Genomic DNA, 24,491 nt, shown 5'->3' on the forward strand with positions numbered 1-24,491 from the left:
CACTGATAATAAATCAGCATATTAGAATGATTTCTGAAGATCATGTGACACTGAAGACTGCAGTAATGATGCTGAAAATTCAGATTTGATCACAGCAATAAATTAGATTTTAATGTATATTAATATAGAATTTTTTTATTTTACATCATAATAACATTTCACATTATTACATTTTTCCTGTATTGTTGATCAAATAAATGCAGCCTTGATGAGCAGAAGAGACTTCTTTTGGCAGTGAGACTATATGAACAGATGGATTTAACTCTCTGGTGCAGCAGAACTCTCTCTTACAGACCTGGGGAAGAAAATGCTCTCCACCACGTAGAAGTCTTGCATGAGGACGTCGCGCTCGGGTTTGGAGCTCAGGTTACCCACAGTGTAGCCGATCCCCAGCTGAATGGCTCCTTTCAGGGCAGACGAAGTCGTCTGTCGACACACGAGACAACCAACACTTCTGACACGTCCAACAATCCCTGACATACACTGACTGCAGAGCAGCATACACGGGACCACACAGCAAACTATAAATATAAAGTCTTTGTAAAAATGTAATATATATGGTAGCACTTTATTTTAAGGTGTCCTTGTTACACGTTACATGTACTTACGTTTATAATAACAATAAATTATGCATAATTACATGCAAGTAACTCTAAGCCAAACCTTAATCTTAATCCTAACCATATAGTAAGTACATGTAGTTAATTAATATTACTCAGAACTTAAATGTATAATTACACTCTAAAAAGGACACCTTAAAATAAAGTGTAACCCACTTTATTCTCACCAATTCTCCAATTCTCACTATTAACTAGTTGCTTATTAACATACATATTACTAGCATATTGGCTGTTTATTAGTACTTATAAAGCACATATTAATGCCTTATTCTACTTTTTAAATTTATTTTAATAATTTAGATTACCACCAATAATTACTAAAATGTTAGGTTCCCTTTGTGTCAATAGACAATGCACAGTAATGTTTTAATTTACTGAAATTTTTGTGTATAAAGTCATTAGACTTGGCAATTTTAATGTCTCATTAGCTATAAATCATGCTATATCATATATACTGTAGTACGTGTATATGCAATATGCAATGAAGTCAAAAAGTCGTTTTTAAAATCCTAAAGCTGTCTGATGATTTCCAGAATTAAATGAGAAAAAAATCCCAGATGTCCAACGTGAACACTTTTGGAGCACACTGTATATGTCAACAGCCTGAAGTAAAAGATGACGGAAATTGTGATTGAATTTGACCAGATTGCAATTGAGCTCGAGACACTGTGAAGCTGATGTGTGACTGAAGATGCACCTTCTTGTAGGTGGTTTCACCGGATGCATCGACCCGCCTGTGACCGATCTTCTTCTCAAGACCGGAGCTGGAGTGACACGAGGACGACGGCATCTGAGAAGAAGAAAAATCACAAATGAGATCTCATTAATATGTCTCAATTGTTTCTCATAGACAGCAAAGAGATTAAATGGAGATTTGATCTCCCAAGATGATCTCCAAATGATCTGAGCTGCTATCCACATGCATCTTATAACGCTATACTATATGATTCATTTGTGTCTATTTTTATTTCTCCTGAGGAGTTTTAGGAGAAACATTTGAGATAAAGTTGACACTTCAATTAACCTTAAAGAAATAGTTCATCCAAAAATGAAAATTTGCTGAAAATTTAGCTTAAGTTTTTGTTTATGAATGTAGCATTGCATCAGTGTCTCAGCAATGGATGCTCTGCAGTGAATGGGTGCCGTCAGAATGAGAGTCCAAACAGCTGATAAAAACATCACAATAATCCACAAGTAATCCACACACCACTCCAGTCCATCAGTTAACATCTGGAGAAGACAAAAGCTGAAACAAATCCATCATTAAGATGTTTTTAACTTCAAACCACTTCTGGCCAAAAGGTCCATAATCCATAATAACTCTTCCTCCAGTGAAAAAGTGCATCTCCTGTTGTCTCTCACATCAAAATCCAGCCACATATTTGTTTAGAGCTGTTTTGGCTTGTAAACGGTGCTTGATCTGTGCAGATTTCTCTCCTGATTCAGACCAGACCACTTTCACTGGAGGAAGACTTATTATAGATTATGGACTATTTTAGCCATAAATGACAGTATAAACATCTTAATAATGGACTTGTTTCAGCTTTTGTCTTCTGAAGACATTAAGTGATGGACTGGAGTGGATTACTTGTGGATTATTGTGATGTTTTTATCAGCTGTTTGGACTCTCATTCTGACGGCCATAAATGACAGTATAAACGTCTTAATAATGGACTTGTTTCAGCTTTTGTCTTCTGAAGACATTAACTGATGGTCTGGAGTGGAGTGGATTACTTGTGGATTATTGTGATGTTTTTATCAGCTGTTTGGACTCTCATTCTGACGGCACCCATTCACTGCAGAGCATCCATTGCTGAGACACTGATGCAATGCTACATTTCTCCAAATCTGTTGAAGAAACAAACTCATCCTAATCTTGGAAGGCCTAAGCACATTTTCAGCAAATCTTCATTTTTGGGTGAATTACTTCTTTAAATCTCAATTTCTGAACCCTCAGATCAAAAACATTTTCCAAACACTTGAATGCTTAACTCTTCTCAAAGACTGCATTAAGTAACACTGGAGTTGTATGACCCAAATTATTGATATACAGATAATAAATGATGCTTCACCTCAGTTATGTAGGTCTTCTTAAAAGCAGCGTCTGAAATGAGGAGAGGAAGAAAAGAGACATTATGACAAATGCAGATCATTTTATAAAAATGGCTTTGGTAATAAAACAATAAAAGATAAACCTAATAACAGTCTATATTGGTGAGCAAGTGTTTAGAATGCTTACTGCGCAAAAAAAGAGCATGCAAAATACCAGTATGCAACAATGTTGTCACATGACCTCATTAAGTTGCACGTCTGATTCATTAAAATAAATATGATCATTTTACATTTTTTTTGCAGTTTTCTGTAAAAATGTCTTATGGCAGTCTAATTAAATAATAAATCGTGAAAGACATGTTTAAAATCATGCATTATATTACTTCCAGTTGAGTCATCACATAAGAAGCGGAAGGTCAAGTAGGATACATTAACCCAAACAGTGTAAACTGCACATTTTGGGAACTATAATATGTCACTGTATGTATACAGAAAGTCCAAACACACATACTGCAGAACTAGTATGAAGAGTCTGCTATTCTGAACACACACTGGTTAATGTGTGAATATCAGTTCAAGGACAAACGGCGGGAGTCTGCAGCTCTGAGCCTCGCAGTTATTTCACGCTGCGCTTTTCTTGCACATGTTTCTGTCACTGAATTCAAGGGGAGGGGGCGGAGCTACAGGCCAGTAAACCTGTCAATCATTCCTCAGCACGTGCCGGCAAGATAACAGAACTGACCTGCTTTACACCCGAGAGGAGCGAGACAATTTAATAACGGGGAATTAGAGCAGCAATACAGCGCTGAAAAAAGTCTTCATTTCATCCTGGGACACGGATGAATCTCATCAACACATGGCCAGGTCATATTTTTAGCACACAATCAACAGAAAATAAATAACAAAATAAGTTTTACATAAATACAGTTAAAGACTGATTATTTTGAGACCAATAAATTTGTGTTATATCTCTTATTATTTTTATGACATTTAAACACATTTTCCATCCAGTGGTGATTCTCTCTAATGTAATGCAACTAATTTATTTACTTAAAATCAGCAAAATTGAAATTACTATTAAGACGCATAAATACTCACTATTTACAAAATATACATCATTAATTTTTCCAGAAAAAAACTATTTAATTGCCACAATGCAAATGATACAGGAAAAAGGCATTTTTTTCTTTATTGTCTTAATTCCATATATATTATCTTTTTTTGTTTTTTTTTTATTTTAGGGTTAAACGCGACATGGACATGCTCCTGAACAGATTTTGTGAGATCAAGAATATCCTCTGTAAAGCTTTAAGTGTGTGTGTTTTGGGAGCAGATGCAGTATTGTTGGCGGTCTCTCGTGGAGATGCATGTGCTCGAGGAGCAGATAATGAGAGCCGAGGAAACACATGACATGTGCAGCCGTCACCTGACTGCGAGAGACATAAATACAGCCAAACATGCTGAGAAAATCACTTCTGCCTCTCTCACACACTCCAGAACCAGAGTCCAGAACGCTGCAAAACATCCTCGCCAAGAATTTACCATGGTAACCACATTTACTACAGAGAGTGTTACTACATTTTTACACTTCACGAGAAAATGTGGAGGTGTTTGCCTGTGAAAAAACGCAGAAATTACAGTTCATTTTAGATGCGTCTGATCTGAAAGTGCAGGGTTTTATCTCTTGAAATATCACACAGATCAGAATCAACTATGGAAAGAGACGAGAGTGAGACATGAAGAAACCCGCATTACAACAAAACTCCCACAGGGGAAAAAATATATTATGGATGAAGATAAATAAAACAGCCAGGGCTATTTTGTATAATATGCTTATGAAAATGTACCTTCGAAATTACAAACCATAAAATCATAGTAAATTCATATAGGATCTTCCTGAAACTATTTCAGTCATTTTGTGTATTTTGTTTCTGTAATTTCTAGTGTTAGTGTGCCATTTTGAAGGGAAATATATAGAAGCCCAATACTGCCATGGAAATAAAATATATAAAAAAGATAATTGTGACATTTAATCTCACAATTCAGACTTTGTTTCTCAAAATTCTGAGATATAAAAACAGAAGTGCAAGATATAAACAGAATTGCAATATATAAAATCACAATTTTATGAAGACAATTCAGAATTGTGAGATTATAAAATTGGTTATTTGTTTTATTATAATTATTTATAATATTTAACATTTATATTACTAAAATAAATAAATGAACAAACTATATAAAATGCAATGTGTATGTTTTTTTTATTTTTTTTATCTTTTTTTGTTTTTTTTTATTTTAGGGTTAAACGCGACATGGACATGCTCTTGAACAGATTTTGTGAGATCAAGAATATCCTCTGTAAAGCTTTAAGTGTGTGTGTTTTGGGAGCAGATGCAGTATTGTTGGCGGTCTCTCGTGGAGATGCATGTGCTCGAGGAGCAGATAATGAGAGCCGAGGAAACACATGACATGTGCAGCCGTCACCTGACTGCGAGAGACATAAATACAGCCAAACATGCTGAGAAAATCACTTCTGCCTCTCACACACGCTTCAGAACCAGCGGCCAAACACGGACAAAACGCTGCAAAACATCCTCGCCAAGAAGATACCATGGTAACCACAGAGAGTGCTACTACATTTTTACACTTCACGAGAAAATGTGGAGGTGTTTGCCTGTGAAAAAACGCAGAAATTACAGTTCATTTTAGATGCGTCTGATCTGAAAGTGCAGGGTTTTATCTCTTGAAATATCACACAGATCAGAATCAACTATGGAAAGAGACGAGAGTGAGACATGAAGAAACCCGCATTACAACAAAACTCCCACAGGGGAAAAAATATATTATGGATGAAGATAAATAAAACAGCCAGGGCTATTTTGTATAATATGCTTATGAAAATGTACCTTCGAAATTACAAACCATAAAATCATAGTAAATTCATATAGGATCTTCCTGAAACTATTTCAGTAATTTTGTGTATTTTGTTTCTGTAATTTCTAGTGTTAGTGTGCCATTTTGAAGGGAAATACATAGAAGCCCAATACCGCCATGGAAATAAAATATATAAAAAAGATAATTGTGACATTTCATCTCACAATTCAGACTTTGTTTCTCAAAATTCTGAGATATAAAAACAGAAGTGCAAGATATAAACAGAATTGCAATATATAAATTCCAAATTTTAAGAAGACAATTCAGAATTGTGAGATTTAAACTCAGTATTGTGAGAAAAAATAGTCAGAATTCCAAAATATAAACAGAATTGTGAGATATAAACTCAAAATTTTTATATAAAAAAATCTGACAATTCAGATTTGTGACAGAAATGGGCCTCCATATTTTGTCATTTAAATATCTGGTACAGCAGTAAATTTCCTGCAGGAAGGGAAAATGTAGGTAAAGAATTATGAATACTATATTACTAATATTAATATTAATAATATTTGTATTATTAATATTACTGTTAATATTAATATTATTATTGATGTTGATATTAATTGGTGAATTATTAATTGCAAGATCATAACAATGATAACCATCTCCAGTACTAGATAATGTGAAGTGAATGAAAAAACAAAACAAGCGGAAGCAATCGGAAAAAATCTTTTTAACAACAAGGTGACAGAAGATGGTGTGAACAAAGAACTGACTGAGGACTTGAAACCTGAATCCTTGAATACTGCATCACACACGCATTAAAAAAACAAAGGAAAGGAAATTTGTTTTTAACAAACAACAACACGTCAAAGCTCATTAGATGAATCACGCAAACACTTGTGCCGAGGGTCTTGCACCTCGAACGAATGTAGCACAGTCTCACATTCACACTGTCAGCGCCAATAACATCACACACACACACACACACATGCACACTCACACTTACACATGCACACACACACTCACACTCACACATGCACACACTCGCACACGCAGTCACACACACACACACACACACACACACACACACGCTCAGTCACACACACACACGCTCGCACACGCAGTCACACACACACGCACAGTCTCATACACACACACACACAGACAGACACAAACCACAAGAAACACAGATTTACACATGGCCACATACTTCACATACCACATACTTCAGAAACCACATACTTCTCATCCAGCACATGATGATTGTATATATTTAGACCTGAGAGAAGATCTCAACAAAATCTTCCCTCAAATGACTAATCAATATGAGACGTAGAAACACACAGACTGTCGCCAGATGTCAAGAAAACCTCAATAAAATGTGTCCTGCATACTGGATGCTTGTTTAAAACTGCAATGTGAAGAATAAAACAGGAGTATATGGTCTCATTTGGTCCAGTGACAGACTGGATCTCACCATGAGCATTGTGAGAGAAGGCCAACAGACTGTTTGAGATTCACACCCAACTGCTCACGACGCTTTACGTACATCTGTGTAAATGATGATTTCAATGCAGCTATGATTGCTGGTCACTAAACAAGACACTAGAGGACTTTAATAGATGGTAATACAGTACTTAAGAGCAGGTACTGAATGATTGCCATATTTCATTTTATGATCTTTACAGATCTACAGATGAACTGGCTGTATGGCGCATGAAGTAAGAAGAATAAAAGCACAAAAAAAAAACATGTAATATTCTCACTTTCGATTCATAAATGTATTTATCAAAAAGTTTATATTCTGAACAGCATATTATGCAGATGATGAGACGTCCATAAAACCAAAACAATCATAGTAACATATTATGGATATGATATTGTGTATCATCATTACAGTATTCGGTAAGTCTTACTATTTCTCATTTTAAAATGAAATGTGATCTTGTTTTCATGCAATGTACTTTTAAATTGAAAAAAATGGCTGCATAAAATAATGAATTTAAAGATTTTTTATGCTTAAAACAAGAAAAAAATATATATACAGACATATATATATATATATATATATATATGTGTGTGTGTGTGTATGTATGGGTATACACATATACATATATATGCGCATGTATGTATGTGTCTATATATATATATATATTATATTTTTTTTAAGAATATATATATTAAGCTGAAACAAAACAAAAAAATCTAATAATTACAATTATGCTTATTATTCGGGATTATATATAGATTATATTTTTAATGCCAATTGCAGTTCAATATTCTTTTAAATGGCAAAAAATAGGGACTAGAAAATTAAAAATGTGAAGATTTTTAAAAACAAGACTATATATATATATCACTAATTATTAAAAAATATGAAGATATTTTTGCAGTTTGCTGCTACTGTTTCCATACGATGAATTGATTTGGATAAAACATCTGCTAACTGAATGTAAATCTGACATAAATGAAAGTTCTTACAGCATGATAATTATCACTGGATAGTAGATGCAACTACTGTAAATGTCTAAAGACGAGTGATTTCTGCCCAGAAACAGTGCTAGAGTCAGTTCAACCCTGAAACATCAGGAAAAAAACAGCAGAGCCGGCTGCCGGTCAGGACACAAACTGTCTGAACGCATTAAACTCAGTCCATCACGAGAGCCTGAGGGAACCTGCCTCTGTATGAACACACAGTCACCAAAACCAGCCCAATTTAACCAGAGAACATGAGTCCTTTCAGCCCGCCATCACTCATTTATAGTCTAACATTCAATTCAGAAATCATACTAGTTCATTTATAAAACCTTAAATAATCATATTCTCACAGTTTACTGACGGTGATGGACGGTTCGGTTCGGTTCTCTGGAGAACATGACAAACTTCATCCCGGCGCTGGACGCTTTATGAACATATAATGACTGATGCAAGCCTCGAGGCGACAGAGACGAGATAATGAACCAGGTGAATGTCAAACTAATGACTTCAGCACATAAAAGAGCTAAAAGTTTGTCCCCAAACTGCCTTGAAATGCAACACAGCATCCTAAACGCACTTGAGGAACAATCTTAGAATCATAACTGAATGAAGTTATGAGCCTATTTTTAATCAAAGAGGTGCTGATAGAGTTTATGCATGCAGTATTGCATTGTCATATTACAGTCAAACCAAAAATTATTCAGACACCAGATATAATTTTTGATTTTTTTTTACTAGTAGGTGCAGGACACTATAGTTCATAAATGCAAGTGAGGATAGCAAAATAAAGTGAACTGGTGATAGATAGAGACAGACAGATAGATGATAGATAGACAGACAGACTGACAGACAGATGATAGATAGACAGATAGACAGACAGACAGAAAGACAGATGATAGATAGATAGATAGACAGACAGATAGATGATAGATAGATAGATAGATAGACAGACAGATAGATGATAGATAGATAGATAGATAGACAGACAGATAGATGATAGATAGATAGATAGATAGACAGACAGATAGATGATAGATAGATAGATAGATAGACAGACAGATAGATGATAGATAGATAGATAGATAGACAGACAGATAGATGATAGATAGATAGATAGATAGACAGACAGATAGATGATAGATAGATAGATAGATAGACAGACAGATAGATGATAGATAGATAGATAGATAGACAGACAGATAGATGATAGATAGATAGATAGATAGACAGACAGATAGATGATAGATAGATAGATAGATAGACAGACAGATAGATGATAGATAGATAGATAGATAGACAGACAGATAGATGATAGATAGATAGATAGATAGACAGACAGATAGATGATAGATAGATAGATAGATAGACAGACAGATAGATGATAGATAGATAGATAGATAGACAGACAGATAGATGATAGATAGATAGATAGATAGACAGACAGATAGATGATAGATAGATAGATAGATAGACAGACAGATAGATGATAGATAGATAGATAGATAGACAGACAGATAGATGATAGATAGATAGATAGATAGACAGACAGATAGATGATAGATAGATAGATAGATAGACAGACAGATAGATGATAGATAGATAGATAGATAGACAGACAGATAGATGATAGATAGATAGATAGATAGACAGACAGATAGATGATAGATAGATAGATAGATAGACAGACAGATAGATGATAGATAGATAGATAGATAGACAGACAGATAGATGATAGATAGATAGATAGATAGACAGACAGATAGATGATAGATAGATAGATAGATAGACAGACAGATAGATGATAGATAGATAGATAGATAGACAGACAGATAGATGATAGATAGATAGATAGATAGACAGACAGATAGATGATAGATAGATAGATAGATAGACAGACAGATAGATGATAGATAGATAGATAGATAGACAGACAGATAGATGATAGATAGATAGATAGATAGACAGACAGATAGATGATAGATAGATAGATAGATAGACAGACAGATAGATGATAGATAGATAGATAGATAGACAGACAGATAGATGATAGATAGATAGATAGATAGACAGACAGATAGATGATAGATAGATAGATAGATAGACAGACAGATAGATGATAGATAGATAGATAGATAGACAGACAGATAGATGATAGATAGATAGATAGATAGACAGACAGATAGATGATAGATAGATAGATAGATAGACAGACAGATAGATGATAGATAGATAGATAGATAGACAGACAGATAGATGATAGATAGATAGATAGATAGACAGACAGATAGATGATAGATAGATAGATAGATAGACAGACAGATAGATGATAGATAGATAGATAGATAGACAGACAGATAGATGATAGATAGATAGATAGATAGACAGACAGATAGATGATAGATAGATAGATAGATAGACAGACAGATAGATGATAGATAGATAGATAGATAGACAGACAGATAGATGATAGATAGATAGATAGATAGACAGACAGATAGATGATAGATAGATAGATAGATAGACAGACAGATAGATGATAGATAGATAGATAGATAGACAGACAGATAGATGATAGATAGATAGATAGATAGACAGACAGATAGATGATAGATAGATAGATAGATAGACAGACAGATAGATGATAGATAGATAGATAGATAGACAGACAGATAGATGATAGATAGATAGATAGATAGACAGACAGATAGATGATAGATAGATAGATAGATAGACAGACAGATAGATGATAGATAGATAGATAGATAGACAGACAGATAGATGATAGATAGATAGATAGATAGACAGACAGATAGATGATAGATAGATAGATAGATAGACAGACAGATAGATGATAGATAGATAGATAGATAGACAGACAGATAGATGATAGATAGACAGACAGACAGACAGACAGACAGACCGATAGATCGATAGATACAAAGATATAGAGAATAATATATCAAACAAACAAATGAACGAACAAACAACCAAACGATTTCATGTCTAAATGGGAAATTCCTGGTGCAAATACGATGACAATGAATAAATGAAAACACACACCAGACACACATTTCACCATGGTAAAGTAAGTGACATGACAGTATGTTTTTTTTTACTCAAAATTAACCAGACTGGAAAGTTCCGGCGACGGTAATAACAATCTCTGGTCACCGTCAGACTGTACTGGAACGTGCTGGGATTAAGGTCAGGACAGTAAACACACACACACACACACACACACACTCGCGCCAGAACCTTCTGATGCTAAAAGTGTTTGCTCACATAATGGTTCATTAAATGTCATTTAAATGAGAACGTACTCCTAATATAATAAAATGATCAACAGCATTATAATCCAATGTTTTATAAACACATTAATGTATTATTTGAAATATTGCCTTACTGTAGCACTGTACAATATATCTGTAAACTGATGTTTAACAGGTCAGCTTCACTTCAGTCACGTTGAGTCTGACAGATTAATCATCAACTAGAGTCAACCTGCTTACTGCGTCATAACAACACCAACTCAGTTATAGAGAAATCAGAATAAAAAAACAGTCTGAGCGGTTAAATACAGCGTTGAGACACGAGCGTGTCCTGATTTGAGCTTCACATGCCGGTAAATCAAGAGCACTTTAAAGCACAGCAAGTCTAGACCAGCCAAATAAAACATTTCATCACAACTCTCCGCTTTCACTGTGAAATCAAGCCTTCTGACTTCTGAGTCAAACAACCCCTGAACCAAGCTGAAACTCAACTGGATCTAATAGCAGTTTCACAATGATTAATCATGTCGAATGTGTACAAACACTCCTGACCTTTGCAGTGAAAGTATCAAAATACAGTAAAAAAAAAAAACTTAAACTACATTAGAATCTCAAATACCACAGAACAGTGATGGTATTTGATAGTAAAAGCATAATACATTATATGATATTGTAAATATAGTAAATCAGCAAAAATACATTGTATCAGTATTGTTATTGTTAACTAAAACTATAAAAAAATATTTTTTTTAATTGAAAAAAAGAAATAAAATATAATAAATATTTATATATTATTTACATTCTAATAATATTTAATAATTTTACTGTTTTTATTGTATTTTTAATCAAATAAACGCAGCTTTGGTGCGAAAAAAAAAATCTTACCGACCACAAACTTTTGAATAATAGTGTAAATATCAAACCACCCTAGCAACTGCCTAGCAACAAGCTAGAGCACCCTAGAAACAGTTGTTTAGCATGGTTTGGGAGGGTAAACACACATGAAGTGAATGTCGCTGATGTCATGTGCACTGACACACGAGCCGTCGCCGTGGACGCCATGGCAACATGAAACACGCAGCTCATGTTCAATCGAAGACACACGACATTATTAATCATCACTCCAACTAATCATCTATCTTTACTACAGGTACTGAATTTATACCTCAAAACAGTGTTGTAATTTTTTTTTTTACTATTTTAAAAATGTTAATTTAAATACAGCTGAAATTAATACATTTTAGACAAAAAACTTTTAAAAAAATTATTTATAATTAATAAAAAAATTAAAATGGTTGCCTTGGCAAATAACTGAAACAAAATAAGTTTATATTAAAAAAATAAAATTGCACTACATTAAAGCTTAAAAGAAATATATATATAAAAAAAATAATAAATATGACAAAAGCACATACAATTTCTAAAACTACATTTAAAATGAAAACCTAAAATATAAAAATAAAAGCTAACTTCAAAACATTAATAGCCAGATTTTTTGTATCAGATAGATTGTATTAATACTTTGAATTAGTTTTAATTTTATATTTTCTCATTTTAATTTAAAAGATTTAGTAATGTTTTTGTCATTTTATTAGTTTTTGTTCTTTTTTGAAAATGTCAATTTTTTTTATACATTTTTATTTCATTTTTAGTTATTTTAGTACAGAAAGTTAATGATGACTAAATGAAAATCAGAAATGTTGCATTGGCAACTAGATGAAATAAAATAAAACCAAAAGAAATATAAGAAAAAACATTATTTTATTTTATTTTATTTCAAGTAGTGAATGATTTATGGTTTTACTTTATGGTCTTAGTTTGAGTTATTTGTTATAACCCTGATCTGAGCACAGTTTGAGACTTCAAGGTCTTTAAGAAGTTTCGTGGAGAAACTTGATTTAACTCGAGTCATTTTTTTTCATAAATACTGAGACATTATTAAGCGCTAAAGTCCACAAGTACAGGCTGAAGACAGCTGTGCTCAATGACATCTTATTTACTTTCTATTAAGTGTCTGAAACAAAAGTCTTGTATCTTTTAAATATTTGACGAGATGAAACTCACAAATGCCAAAATCTGCAGTCTTATCTGGGACGGTGGACTTTTGACTAGATTTGAACAGGCTTCCAAATTCTGACAGAAATGTCTTTAGGAATTCTGTACACAATGCTTTTTAGTCAACAAGGTTTGACCAGAAACACTGTTTCACAAAAGCAACGACTTGCATTGAATTACAAAGGCTGTTAAGAAACAATAAAACACACTAGAAAAGCATTAAAAAGAGCAAAAACAACTACAATATTTCTTATTTTAATATTTCAACCCCTCAACAACCGTTCTTTTCTTTGAAGAATCCAGAATTCCCATAGTCTTGGAAAACCTGGATATACAAAGCTCAAGTTTAAAAGTGGAAAGGTCATGGAAAAAAAAAAAATCAATAAAATCCTAAAACTCCATGGTTTTTATAATCAATATGCACTTTTCTAGTTACGCCAAGCTCGGGTAAAAATTGCGTACAAAATATTTTTCTAAATTATTTTCCTTGATTCTTATTCAGTAAATCATAAATCACCGGAAAAGTCATTCAAATTCATTGTTTAAAAAGAGCGACAACTTTGAAAAACATTCAGATCTTACAACGCGGATGGAATCACAAAATCCATTACTGTATAACGCAGATGGAATTTGGCACGTTTGAGATAAACGCACAAAGATGAATGCAAATAGTCTTTAATAAATCCACACAAGAGTAAATCCAGGACAGAACAGACAGGAGACACACGTAGGGACGCAGTAGACCGGACGAAAAAAACAGAGACCAGAACACAACTAATATAGTGGAGCAAACGAGGATAATTAACCAGACACACCTGAAATAAATGACACAATCAAACATGAGGGAAAACTGGGTCACAGAACACAACAAAAGTGTGACAGTACACTTAATCAAATTGTGATATAAACAAGTATGCAAATATTAAACTGCAAAAAACCTGCCATTTAATATGAAGTTTGCATGCAATTTTTGTCAGATTTTTGTTCAAAGCTCTTCACTGCAGCCTGACAAAATAAGTTTGGCTTAACTTAAATTATAGCAGAAATATATTACTGTTGTACAGTAGAATGTACTCAAAGAAATAATTAAAAATAACAATAATAATACAGTTTATTAAAACATGATTTGTTTTAAGGAATATCACACCATTTTTGTCCATGTTTAAATTTAACAGAAAACCTGTTATGCAGCACTTTGCCAAAAAATGGAATTGTTCAAAACTTCAAATGTCATTTGATTACATTTGAAAAGATTAATTAAACAGTTAGTTTTATGTATTCATTTGATTACCACCATTTTTGATAAATCTATATTCATTCTTAAAACAGAATAAATAAAATAAACAAAATTTCTAGAAATAAGCAATATACATTTCATATGGCCCTATTATTGTTACAATTCTAGTAAATTATTAAATAGTTAATTTGATGAATTCAGTTTATAAAACACAATTTCTGATAATAAAAATGTAATCAAACCTGAAAAATTCAAATGGAACGCACGGAATTTGGGAGAAAAGGAAATGGATTTTATATTGGCTGACCTAGACTGTTCTCCGTTTGCATTTCTCACCGGGATGAAGAACGGAATTCCCTTTATATGTTGGCTGCCAATCTTCTAGTTCCTGTAGGGTTTATTAACGGGCCTCACACACTGTAAAAAGTAATGAGTTGAACTTACTTGGAAAACCTGTGGAAACTGATTGCCTCAAATTTCTCAGGCAAATTAGTTTATCATTTTTGAGTTAATAAAAAAAAAAAAAAATTGCCTTAAATTTCTCAAGTAAGCTGTAACACAAGTGGAATAAAAGTATTTTATTGATTAGCCATGTCATTATCCATGTTCCCAAAAGAAGCGGCACAGGCTAACAAACAATGACGTTGCTTCAATAGAGACTACCTCCAGATAGCATAGAAAAGATTTCTGTCTCTGTGTATACCTCATAGCATCCACCTGAAAGTTCACATAACACAGTGTAATTAAGTAAACTCAACAAATTTGTAAAAATCAGTTGTGTTTACTCGCTTTTCTTAAGTAGATTCAGTGATTACTTTTTACAGTGTACATGGTACGAAAGCACTGCGGTTTCTTCAGAAAACCAGCTTTATGATTAACTCAGAACACCGATGAGCAACTGACTAAACTGCATTCCTTCATCAAAACAAGCCCTGACGCTGGGAATGAAATCCAGCCTTTAATTCCCTCCGGGAGTCTGCTTCACATCTCTGAAGCTCAAGATCTCACAATAACCTTCACCTGACTTCACATGCTGTAAATTACCTAAACTCATCTGGCCTATACGGCTGTTCTTGCGTTTCCTAACCGTGTGGAGCGGATCTGGACAGCATGTAAATCTGTGGTACAGGTACGAGCATGTCTGAGCACACACAGCTCAGGTTACCTACTGAGTCTGGACTACAGCCATTGGCCTCTACTCTCCAAACAAACGGCACACAACACGCCATTCGCTTCAGCTCAACTCCTTTAGATCTCACGACCCAAAAACTGCTCATGGGACTGTTCTGAAGGCAAAAAACAAGATGCTAGAAATCCTATAATCATGCATATTTATAATAGCAGAATAAAGACGGTAGCACTTGAAACCTTTCTGTATAATGCATTACCAAAGGTATTTAGAATGTGTTTGGTGCATTACATATTTTCATGAATAAGTTAAAATGCATTATGCAGACTCTTTGTTGCATCTGAAACTGGTTGTTTGTTGTGTTTTAATGCATTATACTTAAAGGTGTGACAAAAAGCATTATTATTATGAAGTATTACCATGCATTAACTGTGGCTACAATTATTCATGAGCTCATGCAATGCACAAAAATGTGCATAAGTCATCAAATTAATGCATTAAATATATTTTTTTATAATGTATTATATACTGTATATAAAGGCTTGAAGTGAAGTGTTAGACTTTTAAATCAGCTTTTAAAGGGAGAAAAAAATGTAGCAATATTCATAAACGTCAGTGTTTGATGTTACTTTCAAAAAACAAACTGTTTAGTTCTGGATTTTGGTCATTAGAAAAACCAGTTAAAAACCACTAATCTACGATATGACTTCAGTGCAACATTGTCAAGCAGACAACTATTAAGAACAAGAGCAAGATCTTCTGAATCCTGGAACGTGTTCAGCAACACATATTTGATGTGCTTCCTCCCATAATGCATCCCGAAACGCCCGTTTCCTTCCTGCGATTGCCTGATATGCTTCTACGGAGCTTTAAATGCATGCATTTGTCCAAATTTGACTGTGATCTCGGACAGAATGACGTGAGGCCAGCTTTATTTTCCAGGATAAGATCTGATCTGAGAGCAGGTTTAACGTGAAGAGCATCTGTCTGTGCTGCAAACACACACTGCTCACACAGAAACAAACGGGATCACATTTCTAATACAGAATCACTCACTTGGCAGCATTTCTTCTTAAGAGGAATGAAATTAAATGGAGAGCTAATGGAAACTATTGCTGAAGTCTACTGCTTCTCAGATGTTTCTCCAGAGAAAACGATCTCAGCAGTCTCGTATCTTTCTCCTCTAGATTTGCCCGATCAAACTAGAGGATCTTACTTCTCAGATGTTTCTGCTTAGAAAAAGACCTCCTTAATCTTGTGTATGTCTCCTCTAGAGTTTCAGATTTGCCAGAACCCAGAGGATTTTATTACATTGCATTGCTCATACGTTGAACTTTCAAAGCTCAGGAGACATAAATGAGTTTTTAATTCAAGTCTCAAGTACAAACTTTCAGATGTTTCTCTTAAACACCCTGATCATTTTATTAACTCTGATGAGAAATGCTTGATGCCCCCTATATATCTGTCTCACTTATTTCTCAGAGACAGCAAAGAGGTCAGATGGAGAAAAAAGGCTGCATTCTGCTTTTCATAGTTTTTTTTTTTTTTTTTTGGGAAACCTCACATGAGTCTCCTCTAGTATTTCAGAAGAGATCTCAACAATGAGACACTGAAGTCTGCAATGAAAAGTCAGAGATCTCAACATGAACTCAATGATTTCTCATTGAATAATCAGAACTGCTCTCCATATGCATTTCACAGCTGTTCTCTTACGGCATTTTTATTGCTCCAATAGAATTTAGCAGAAACTTCTGATACAAGGTTCAAATTTGAACGAAGCATAACCGAGACCTCCATTAAGTCTCATCTTCTTCTCATCAGAGCTGCAGCAGGAATATCAAACTGTACAGCTCCCTATGCTGTGTCAGCACTACAGTAATACTGAACATCAACAGACAGAAGAGACGATCATGTGACGGTGGCACACGCTCTGAATCCGTGATGAACAGGAACGCTGAGTGCGGAAAACCGTGGCTAAAAAACAGGATTAGCAGCCGAGCACCGAGCAGCTAAAATCATGCCCACAGGACCTGAAAGAGACCCCTGTTTGTGTGTTCTCAACAGGATATTCTACAGGAACAGCTGTCAACACAAGGCAACACTGTCCAGCTCAGCGAGACACTTCAGAGCATTATTACTCAGACTGACTTTGAGTTTGCATTTGAAGGACACACTCGGACTGACATTCACATGATGTTAACACACACGTCCCCTACAGATAAACACACACTGCATCTATACATTACGATCTGTACACATAAACATCTTATATTTTATAAAATAATATTTAATAATAATGAGGAACAAATCTGAATTTTTACTTCTACATTAGTCCATCTACATTAAAATTAACAGAAGATTAATAATGTATACAGAAATATAAATACATATATGTATATATATATATATATATATATATATAAATACATATATGCATAGCCTATATAAACAATATAAGATTCTAAATATATCAAAATGTGTTGGTCTAACAAATGCTCATTCTGATTCTGATATTAATAAATCTGATATTCATGTCCTGTAGTACTTTGAAGATTGCCATGGTAAAGAATACCATGGTGTTGGGTAAAATACATGGATTTATATCTATTTACACACACACAAAACGTATATATATATATATATATATAACACAAATCTTATGTCACTTAAAAAATGTAGTGTAGCAGTATCATGATTCAGTGATGAGATCTGATGACAAAACCATGGTATTTTAATATACTAAGGTACTGATTGCCTTATGCCATGGTAAAATGATGTCTTTCCATGCTATGTTCCTACAGCAATGCAATTTACATGAACATAAACAATCTAAACATTATACCACTTAGAATAAAAATAGTGCTATGGCAGAAAAACAGTCAGTGATTGTATTTAGTGTGAATACCATGGTACTGTTCGATTAACATATTCATAACCCTGGTACTGTCAGGTACTTCCAACATGACTATTATAAGATAATAATTTTAAACCTAGTATGTTTGTATGGAAAACCATTTATATGCATTGAATCGATGTGCAACAGAAGCCTGAATGTAAAAGACCCCCTGCATACCGAGATCTGCAGCATCCATCAGCGAGTCCGCGTCCTCCGCCGCGCATCCTCCGGCCGCGGCTCCCTCCATCGGATCCGGATCAAGCGAGCCGCGGAGCGTCAACGCGAACCAAAGCAAGGAAACACGGAGCGCGCGTCATGATCCGGGTCCGCGGTGCGGCGCGTGAGCGAGTCCGCGCAGCAGTGACGTCACCCGAGTATCGCCTTTCACAATGACGTCACCCACGGAGGAATGTACATATGCTGCAATAAAGGCATTTCATTTAAATATTATTTAAGTTTAAAGCACTATAAAAGCCTCCAATTTTCCAGTAAATTAAATAGTGAGAGGACAAATTTACCATAAAAAAAAAAGGAAAACACTGCAGTTTTTAAATGGGAAAATACCGCTCTCTACCGGGTGACCCTCAAACTACAATACACTTGAAAAACCACACACACAGGTTTGTTTTTGTGAAAAGTGGGGACTCTCCATAGGCGTAATGGCCATGGTACTGTTCGATTAACATATTCATAACCCTGGTACTGTCAGGTACTTCCAACATGACTATTATAAGATAATAATTTTAAACCTAGTATGTTTGTATGGAAAACCATTTATATGCATTGAATCGATGTGCAACAGAAGCCTGAATGTAAAAGACCCCCCGCATACCGAGATCTGCAGCATCCATCAGCGAGTCCGCGTCCTCCGCCGCGCATCCTCCGGCCGCGGCTCCCTCCATCGGATCCGGATCAAGCGAGCCGCGGAGCGTCAACGCGAACCAAAGCAAGGAAACACGGAGCGCGCGTCATGATCCGGGTCCGCGGTGCGGCGCGTGAGCGAGTCCGCGCAGCAGTGACGTCACCCGAGTATCGCCTTTCACAATGACGTCACCCACGGAGGAATGTACATATGCTGCAATAAAGGCATTTCATTTAAATATTATTTAAGTTTAAAGCACTATAAAAGCCTCCAATTTTCCAGTAAATTAAATAGTGAGAGGACAAATTTACCATAAAAAAAAAGGAAAACACTGCAGTTTTTAAATGGGAAAATACCGCTCTCTACCGGGTGACCCTCAAACTACAATACACTTGAAAAACCACACACACAGGTTTGTTTTTGTGAAAAGTGGGGACTCTCCATAGGCGACTCACACACACACACACACACACACACTCACACTCTCACACACTCACTCACTCACACACACACACGTTCAGGACGCTTATCAACTAAAGTTATTTATTCAAGGTGACTATCAAGAGACTTAGAGGGGACAATCCGCATGAAGGGTCAGAAAATTGACAAAACATTTTTGTTAAAATACAGCTGAAATAAAATTACATTTAAGAAGAAAAATGTAAACTTATTTAAGTTAGTTATCAAAGCAACATTAATAATTTTTGTTACTAAAATTACTAACTGGAAATAAAAAAATAAAAAAAAGAAAAACGTAAAAAAATTAATCAAATAGTAATACTTAAAGTCAAAAGCATAAAACTACAAAATAAATAAATACAATCAAAACTGAAAGGATTAAAAAAATATTCAAAATTTTAATAAAAACTATTGTTATAAATTATACTAACATAACTAGGCAAAAATGGCAACAAAATATCCCAAATATTAAAAACGTAAAGGGAAAAAAGTGAATTTCCTTCTTCTATCTCATTATTTGCCATCAGCCACCCAAATCATTTTTAATGTAAAATGCATAAGTTATGTCAAGTCTTGTGCATTACAGCTATTTTTGTATTTAATGCTGATTTTTAGCAGTCATGATTCCACTTCATTAATTTAAATAAATTTCATTTGATTTATTAAGTTATTTCAGGGTTTCTCGAAATGGAATTTGCAAGGGAGGTAATGAATAATTTATCAAATAATACTAATATAAAATTAAATAATAATAATAATATAATTAAATAATAATTAATAACTACAATAAAACATTTACTGAAAAAAAAAAACACTTTAGGAAAACACTGCAGTTTTTAAATGGGAAAATACCGCTCTCTACCGGGTGACACTCAAACTACAATACACTTGAAAAACCACACACACAGGTTTGTTTTTGTGAAAAGTGGGGACTCTCCATTGAGGAACGGCCGTCACACATCTGGGCTTCACCCTGCCAACATCCAGCCATGGACCAGAGAGGAGACGCACATCTACAAACACATGGGACGGAGATCGGGTCTGATCCAAACGGCTACAGGTACTTGGGAAGATCCTTTTCAACAACCTGATGGGACAAAAAACATGGGACTTTATTTTTTTATTTTATTTCATCTTTAATTATTATACATTTAATAAAATGAATAAAATAAATGTAATTGTTTATTTAATTTATAAAAATTTAAACAAATTCAAATAAATTTAATAAATGTAGCTTCATTTTTTATAAATAGAAAAATATTTAAATTTTTTATACAATTTAAAACAAACAAATTAATTTAATAAAATCAATAATTGTTTAATTTTATAGATCTACAAAATTTGTTTCATAAAATTTAAAACAAATACAAATGCAATGAATTTAAAAATGTTATGCATTTCTAATTTTTTAAACAGACACATTATACAAATTGTATATAATTTTATTTAAATTTTACTACATTTAATAAATTCATATGTTATGTATATTATAATTATGTTATAAATCCATAATTAAAAAAAATATATATTTAATAAAATAAATGTAATTATACCTAATAAAATTTAAAACATTTAAACAAACACAATTTTCTCAAGTAAATTTTTCTCAGATGGACTATTTATTCACCCTTATGCCGCTTCAAACCTATATGACTTGGAATGACATTAGGCTGATTAAATGACGACACAATGTTATTTTTGGGTGAAATTATTTTTTAATCGACTTACGCTTGGATCGTCCATCGGTCCGTACCTCTTCACAACCTGACCTTCTCTGTTAATGAGGAACTATGATAAAAACAACAGTTATGAGGTCAGAGAATCAGAGAATAATACCATCTATTAACACACAACTATTTAAAAAAGCAGTGTTACCTTAGTGAAATTCCACTTGATGTTGCTGCGGAAATAAAAACAGTTTCATGCCAAATGATCAGTGCATTACAGAGTAAGTTCATCAATTTAAAAAGACATAATACATCTTCAGTAAAAATGTCCGATTCCATACATTAAAGAATTACACAGCCCTTCATCGTAAAAAAAATATATTTCTGCAAATTTGCATAAGAGAATAAGTGACAACTAAGAATAAACAAACCAGTCAGACTCACTTTCCCAGAGTTCCTCTGCCTTTGGGCTGCTCCTTCATCCATTTCCAGAGCGGATGAGCCCCGTCGCCGTTCACCTCGATCTTACTGAAGAGCTCAAACTCTGCGTTGTAGCCTTTGGCAAACTCCTTGATCTCCGCCTCTGTTCCAGGCTCCTGTAAAACACACAACACCTCGCTGCTGGATTACAAAACTGAACACTTAAAGCTGAAGAACCATTGTAAGTCTGTGAGGAGCGTTTGAGTACTGTGACAATCAAGTTAAAGTGGCTATAAATGCTTAATAATATGCAGGGAAGATCAGTCATTCACAGTTCCGTATGCAAATATTGTGATGACATCATCGCCGCCTGTTACATTCTGACGCTGAACATTCTGTGAGAGTCAGAGGGAGATTTTCTTTGAACTTAAATCAGAATGTTTGAAGAACACTGTAATATTAAGAACTCTAACAGCACACAGTGTTTTGCACATTCATTTTTTAAGCAAAATACATTTGTCTGTAAACTAAAACTATTAAAAACATTTAATTTAAATAAAGATGTAATTGAACATGTAATTGAAATAAAGTTGAAATAAAATTAAATGAATAAATAAATACACACACACACACACATATTAAATAAATAAATGCACACACATACACATATATATACACTACCGGTCAAAAGTTTGGGATCAGTAAGACTTGTAATGTTTTTTAAAGAAGTCTCTTCTGCTCATCAAGGCTGCATTTATTTGATCAAAAATACAGAAAAAAAAACAGTAATCTTGCAAAATGTTATTACGTATATTAAAATAGAAAAACGTTATTTTACATCATAATATTTCACAATATTACATTTTTTCCTGTATTTTTGATCAAATAAATGCAGCTTTGATGAGCAGAAGAAACTCCTGTAAAAAACATTAAAAATCGTTCTGATCCCCAACTTTTTACCGGTAGTGTATATACACTGTGTGTGTGTGTGTATATGACCAAACTTGTGACCAAAAAATTTAAACTAAAACAAAAATAAACCTAAAAATAATATTAAAAAACCCAAAACCCATTTAAATTGACAGAAGCACATATTAAATTTACAAAAAACTAAAATTAAAATGAAGACTGATAATGCAAATAAATGAATTTTGTATCTCTTGTAAGATTAAATCTCACCCCACAACACAAAATAATCCACTTACAGCTTCACTCGTGTGACCTACTTACAGTCATGACAGCGAACGCTCTTACAGTCTGCTACATTTCATTAAAGAACAAATGTTCAGGACTGAAAGTGTTTTCATTCACAATATAATGCCACTGCTAAGTCTTCCTTCTTCTGCAGCAAGTATGCATTGCATAGAATGCTAATTTTCTGTATGCATGGAATTCAGTATCCCATAATGCAACATGCTTGAATTGCAAATGAACCTGAAGCAATATTAAAGATTTCAATATTTACTCTTTCTTGACTCATTAACCATTTTTACACAAAACTGGAACAAAAAGCAAAAATAAAATCACTTCCGAGATGCAAACTGAACACCACTCACTGGATTAAACATGCAACGTAATCAGGTCATGTGGAGTCACTATATCATACAATATCACTCTTTAAAATACTGCATAGTGTACTATGCAGTACACAGAATAAAGTATATAATGCACTACAAATTGGCATTTTATTGCTGTACATACCTGCTTTCCAAACTGGTTGCAGGGGAAGCCCAGGATGCGTAAACCTTTCTCAGCGTACGTGGCGTGCATTGCCGCAAACTGAGTGTAGTTTACAGGAGTCTTACCTCATTTAGAGGCTACGTTAGTGATGATGCACACATAACCCCTGAAACACACACAAACACACTTCAGACACCACGACCCAGATTCATAGAGCAAGATTACACTCGGCCAAGGACTAAAAATAATTTCATGCACAATGAAGAATGAGCATTAGGAGTATAATGTGGGTGAGGACAGCTGTTAAAGGAACAGTTCAGCCAAAAATGGAAATCTGCTGAAAATGTGCTCACCCTCGGGCCATCCAAGATTAGGATGAGTTTGTTTCTTCATCAGATTTGGAGAAATGTAGCATTCGATCACTTGCTCAGCAATGGATGCTCTGTAGTGAATGGGTGCCGTCAGAATGAGAGTCCAAACAGCTGATCAACAAATCCATCAAGACGTTTTTAACTTAAAGGGTTAGTTCACCCAAAAATGATAATTAGGCTGCGTTTTACTCACCCCCGAGGCATCCTAGGTGTATGTGACTTTCTTCTTTCAGACGAATCCAGGCAGAGTTATATTAAAAATTGTCTTTGATCTTTCAAGCCGTTTAATGACACTCAGCGGGTGTTGCATTGCTTCAGTCCAAAAGAACTTAAATAAAAATCGCCCATCCATTAAAAAAAGCGTCTCACACGGCTCCGGGGGGTGAACAAAGGCCTCCTGTAGCGAATCGATGCGT

General features: G+C 34.3%; 1 protein-coding gene and 1 pseudogene across 2 annotated transcripts in view; both read right to left on the reverse strand.

Moving 5' to 3' along the window:
• Positions 1-18,935, reverse strand: part of LOC107723216 (phosphatidylinositol 4-phosphate 5-kinase type-1 gamma-like) — a 48,731-nt pseudogene extending 29,796 nt beyond the window's left edge.
• Positions 18,936-20,882: 1,947 nt separating this feature from the next.
• The window catches only part of LOC107723219 (phospholipid hydroperoxide glutathione peroxidase, mitochondrial-like), an 8,030-nt gene continuing 4,421 nt past the window's right edge, over positions 20,883-24,491 (reverse strand). For both annotated transcript variants that reach the window (XM_016531774.1, XM_016531775.1), the window contains exons 3-7: positions 23,726-23,870; positions 22,049-22,200; positions 21,813-21,837; positions 21,666-21,725; positions 20,883-21,024 (exon numbers count right to left, since the gene is read on the reverse strand). In XM_016531774.1, the coding sequence (XP_016387260.1) occupies positions 20,992-21,024; positions 21,666-21,725; positions 21,813-21,837; positions 22,049-22,200; positions 23,726-23,870 (415 nt within the window). In that variant the 3' untranslated portion in view covers positions 20,883-20,991. The remainder of the gene's footprint in view (positions 21,025-21,665; positions 21,726-21,812; positions 21,838-22,048; positions 22,201-23,725; positions 23,871-24,491) is intronic.

This window comes from Sinocyclocheilus rhinocerous, unplaced genomic scaffold (genome assembly GCF_001515625.1).
Source record: "Sinocyclocheilus rhinocerous isolate Xijiao unplaced genomic scaffold, SAMN03320098_v1.1 scaffold2770, whole genome shotgun sequence".
Lineage (NCBI taxonomy): Eukaryota > Metazoa > Chordata > Actinopteri > Cypriniformes > Cyprinidae > Sinocyclocheilus > Sinocyclocheilus rhinocerous.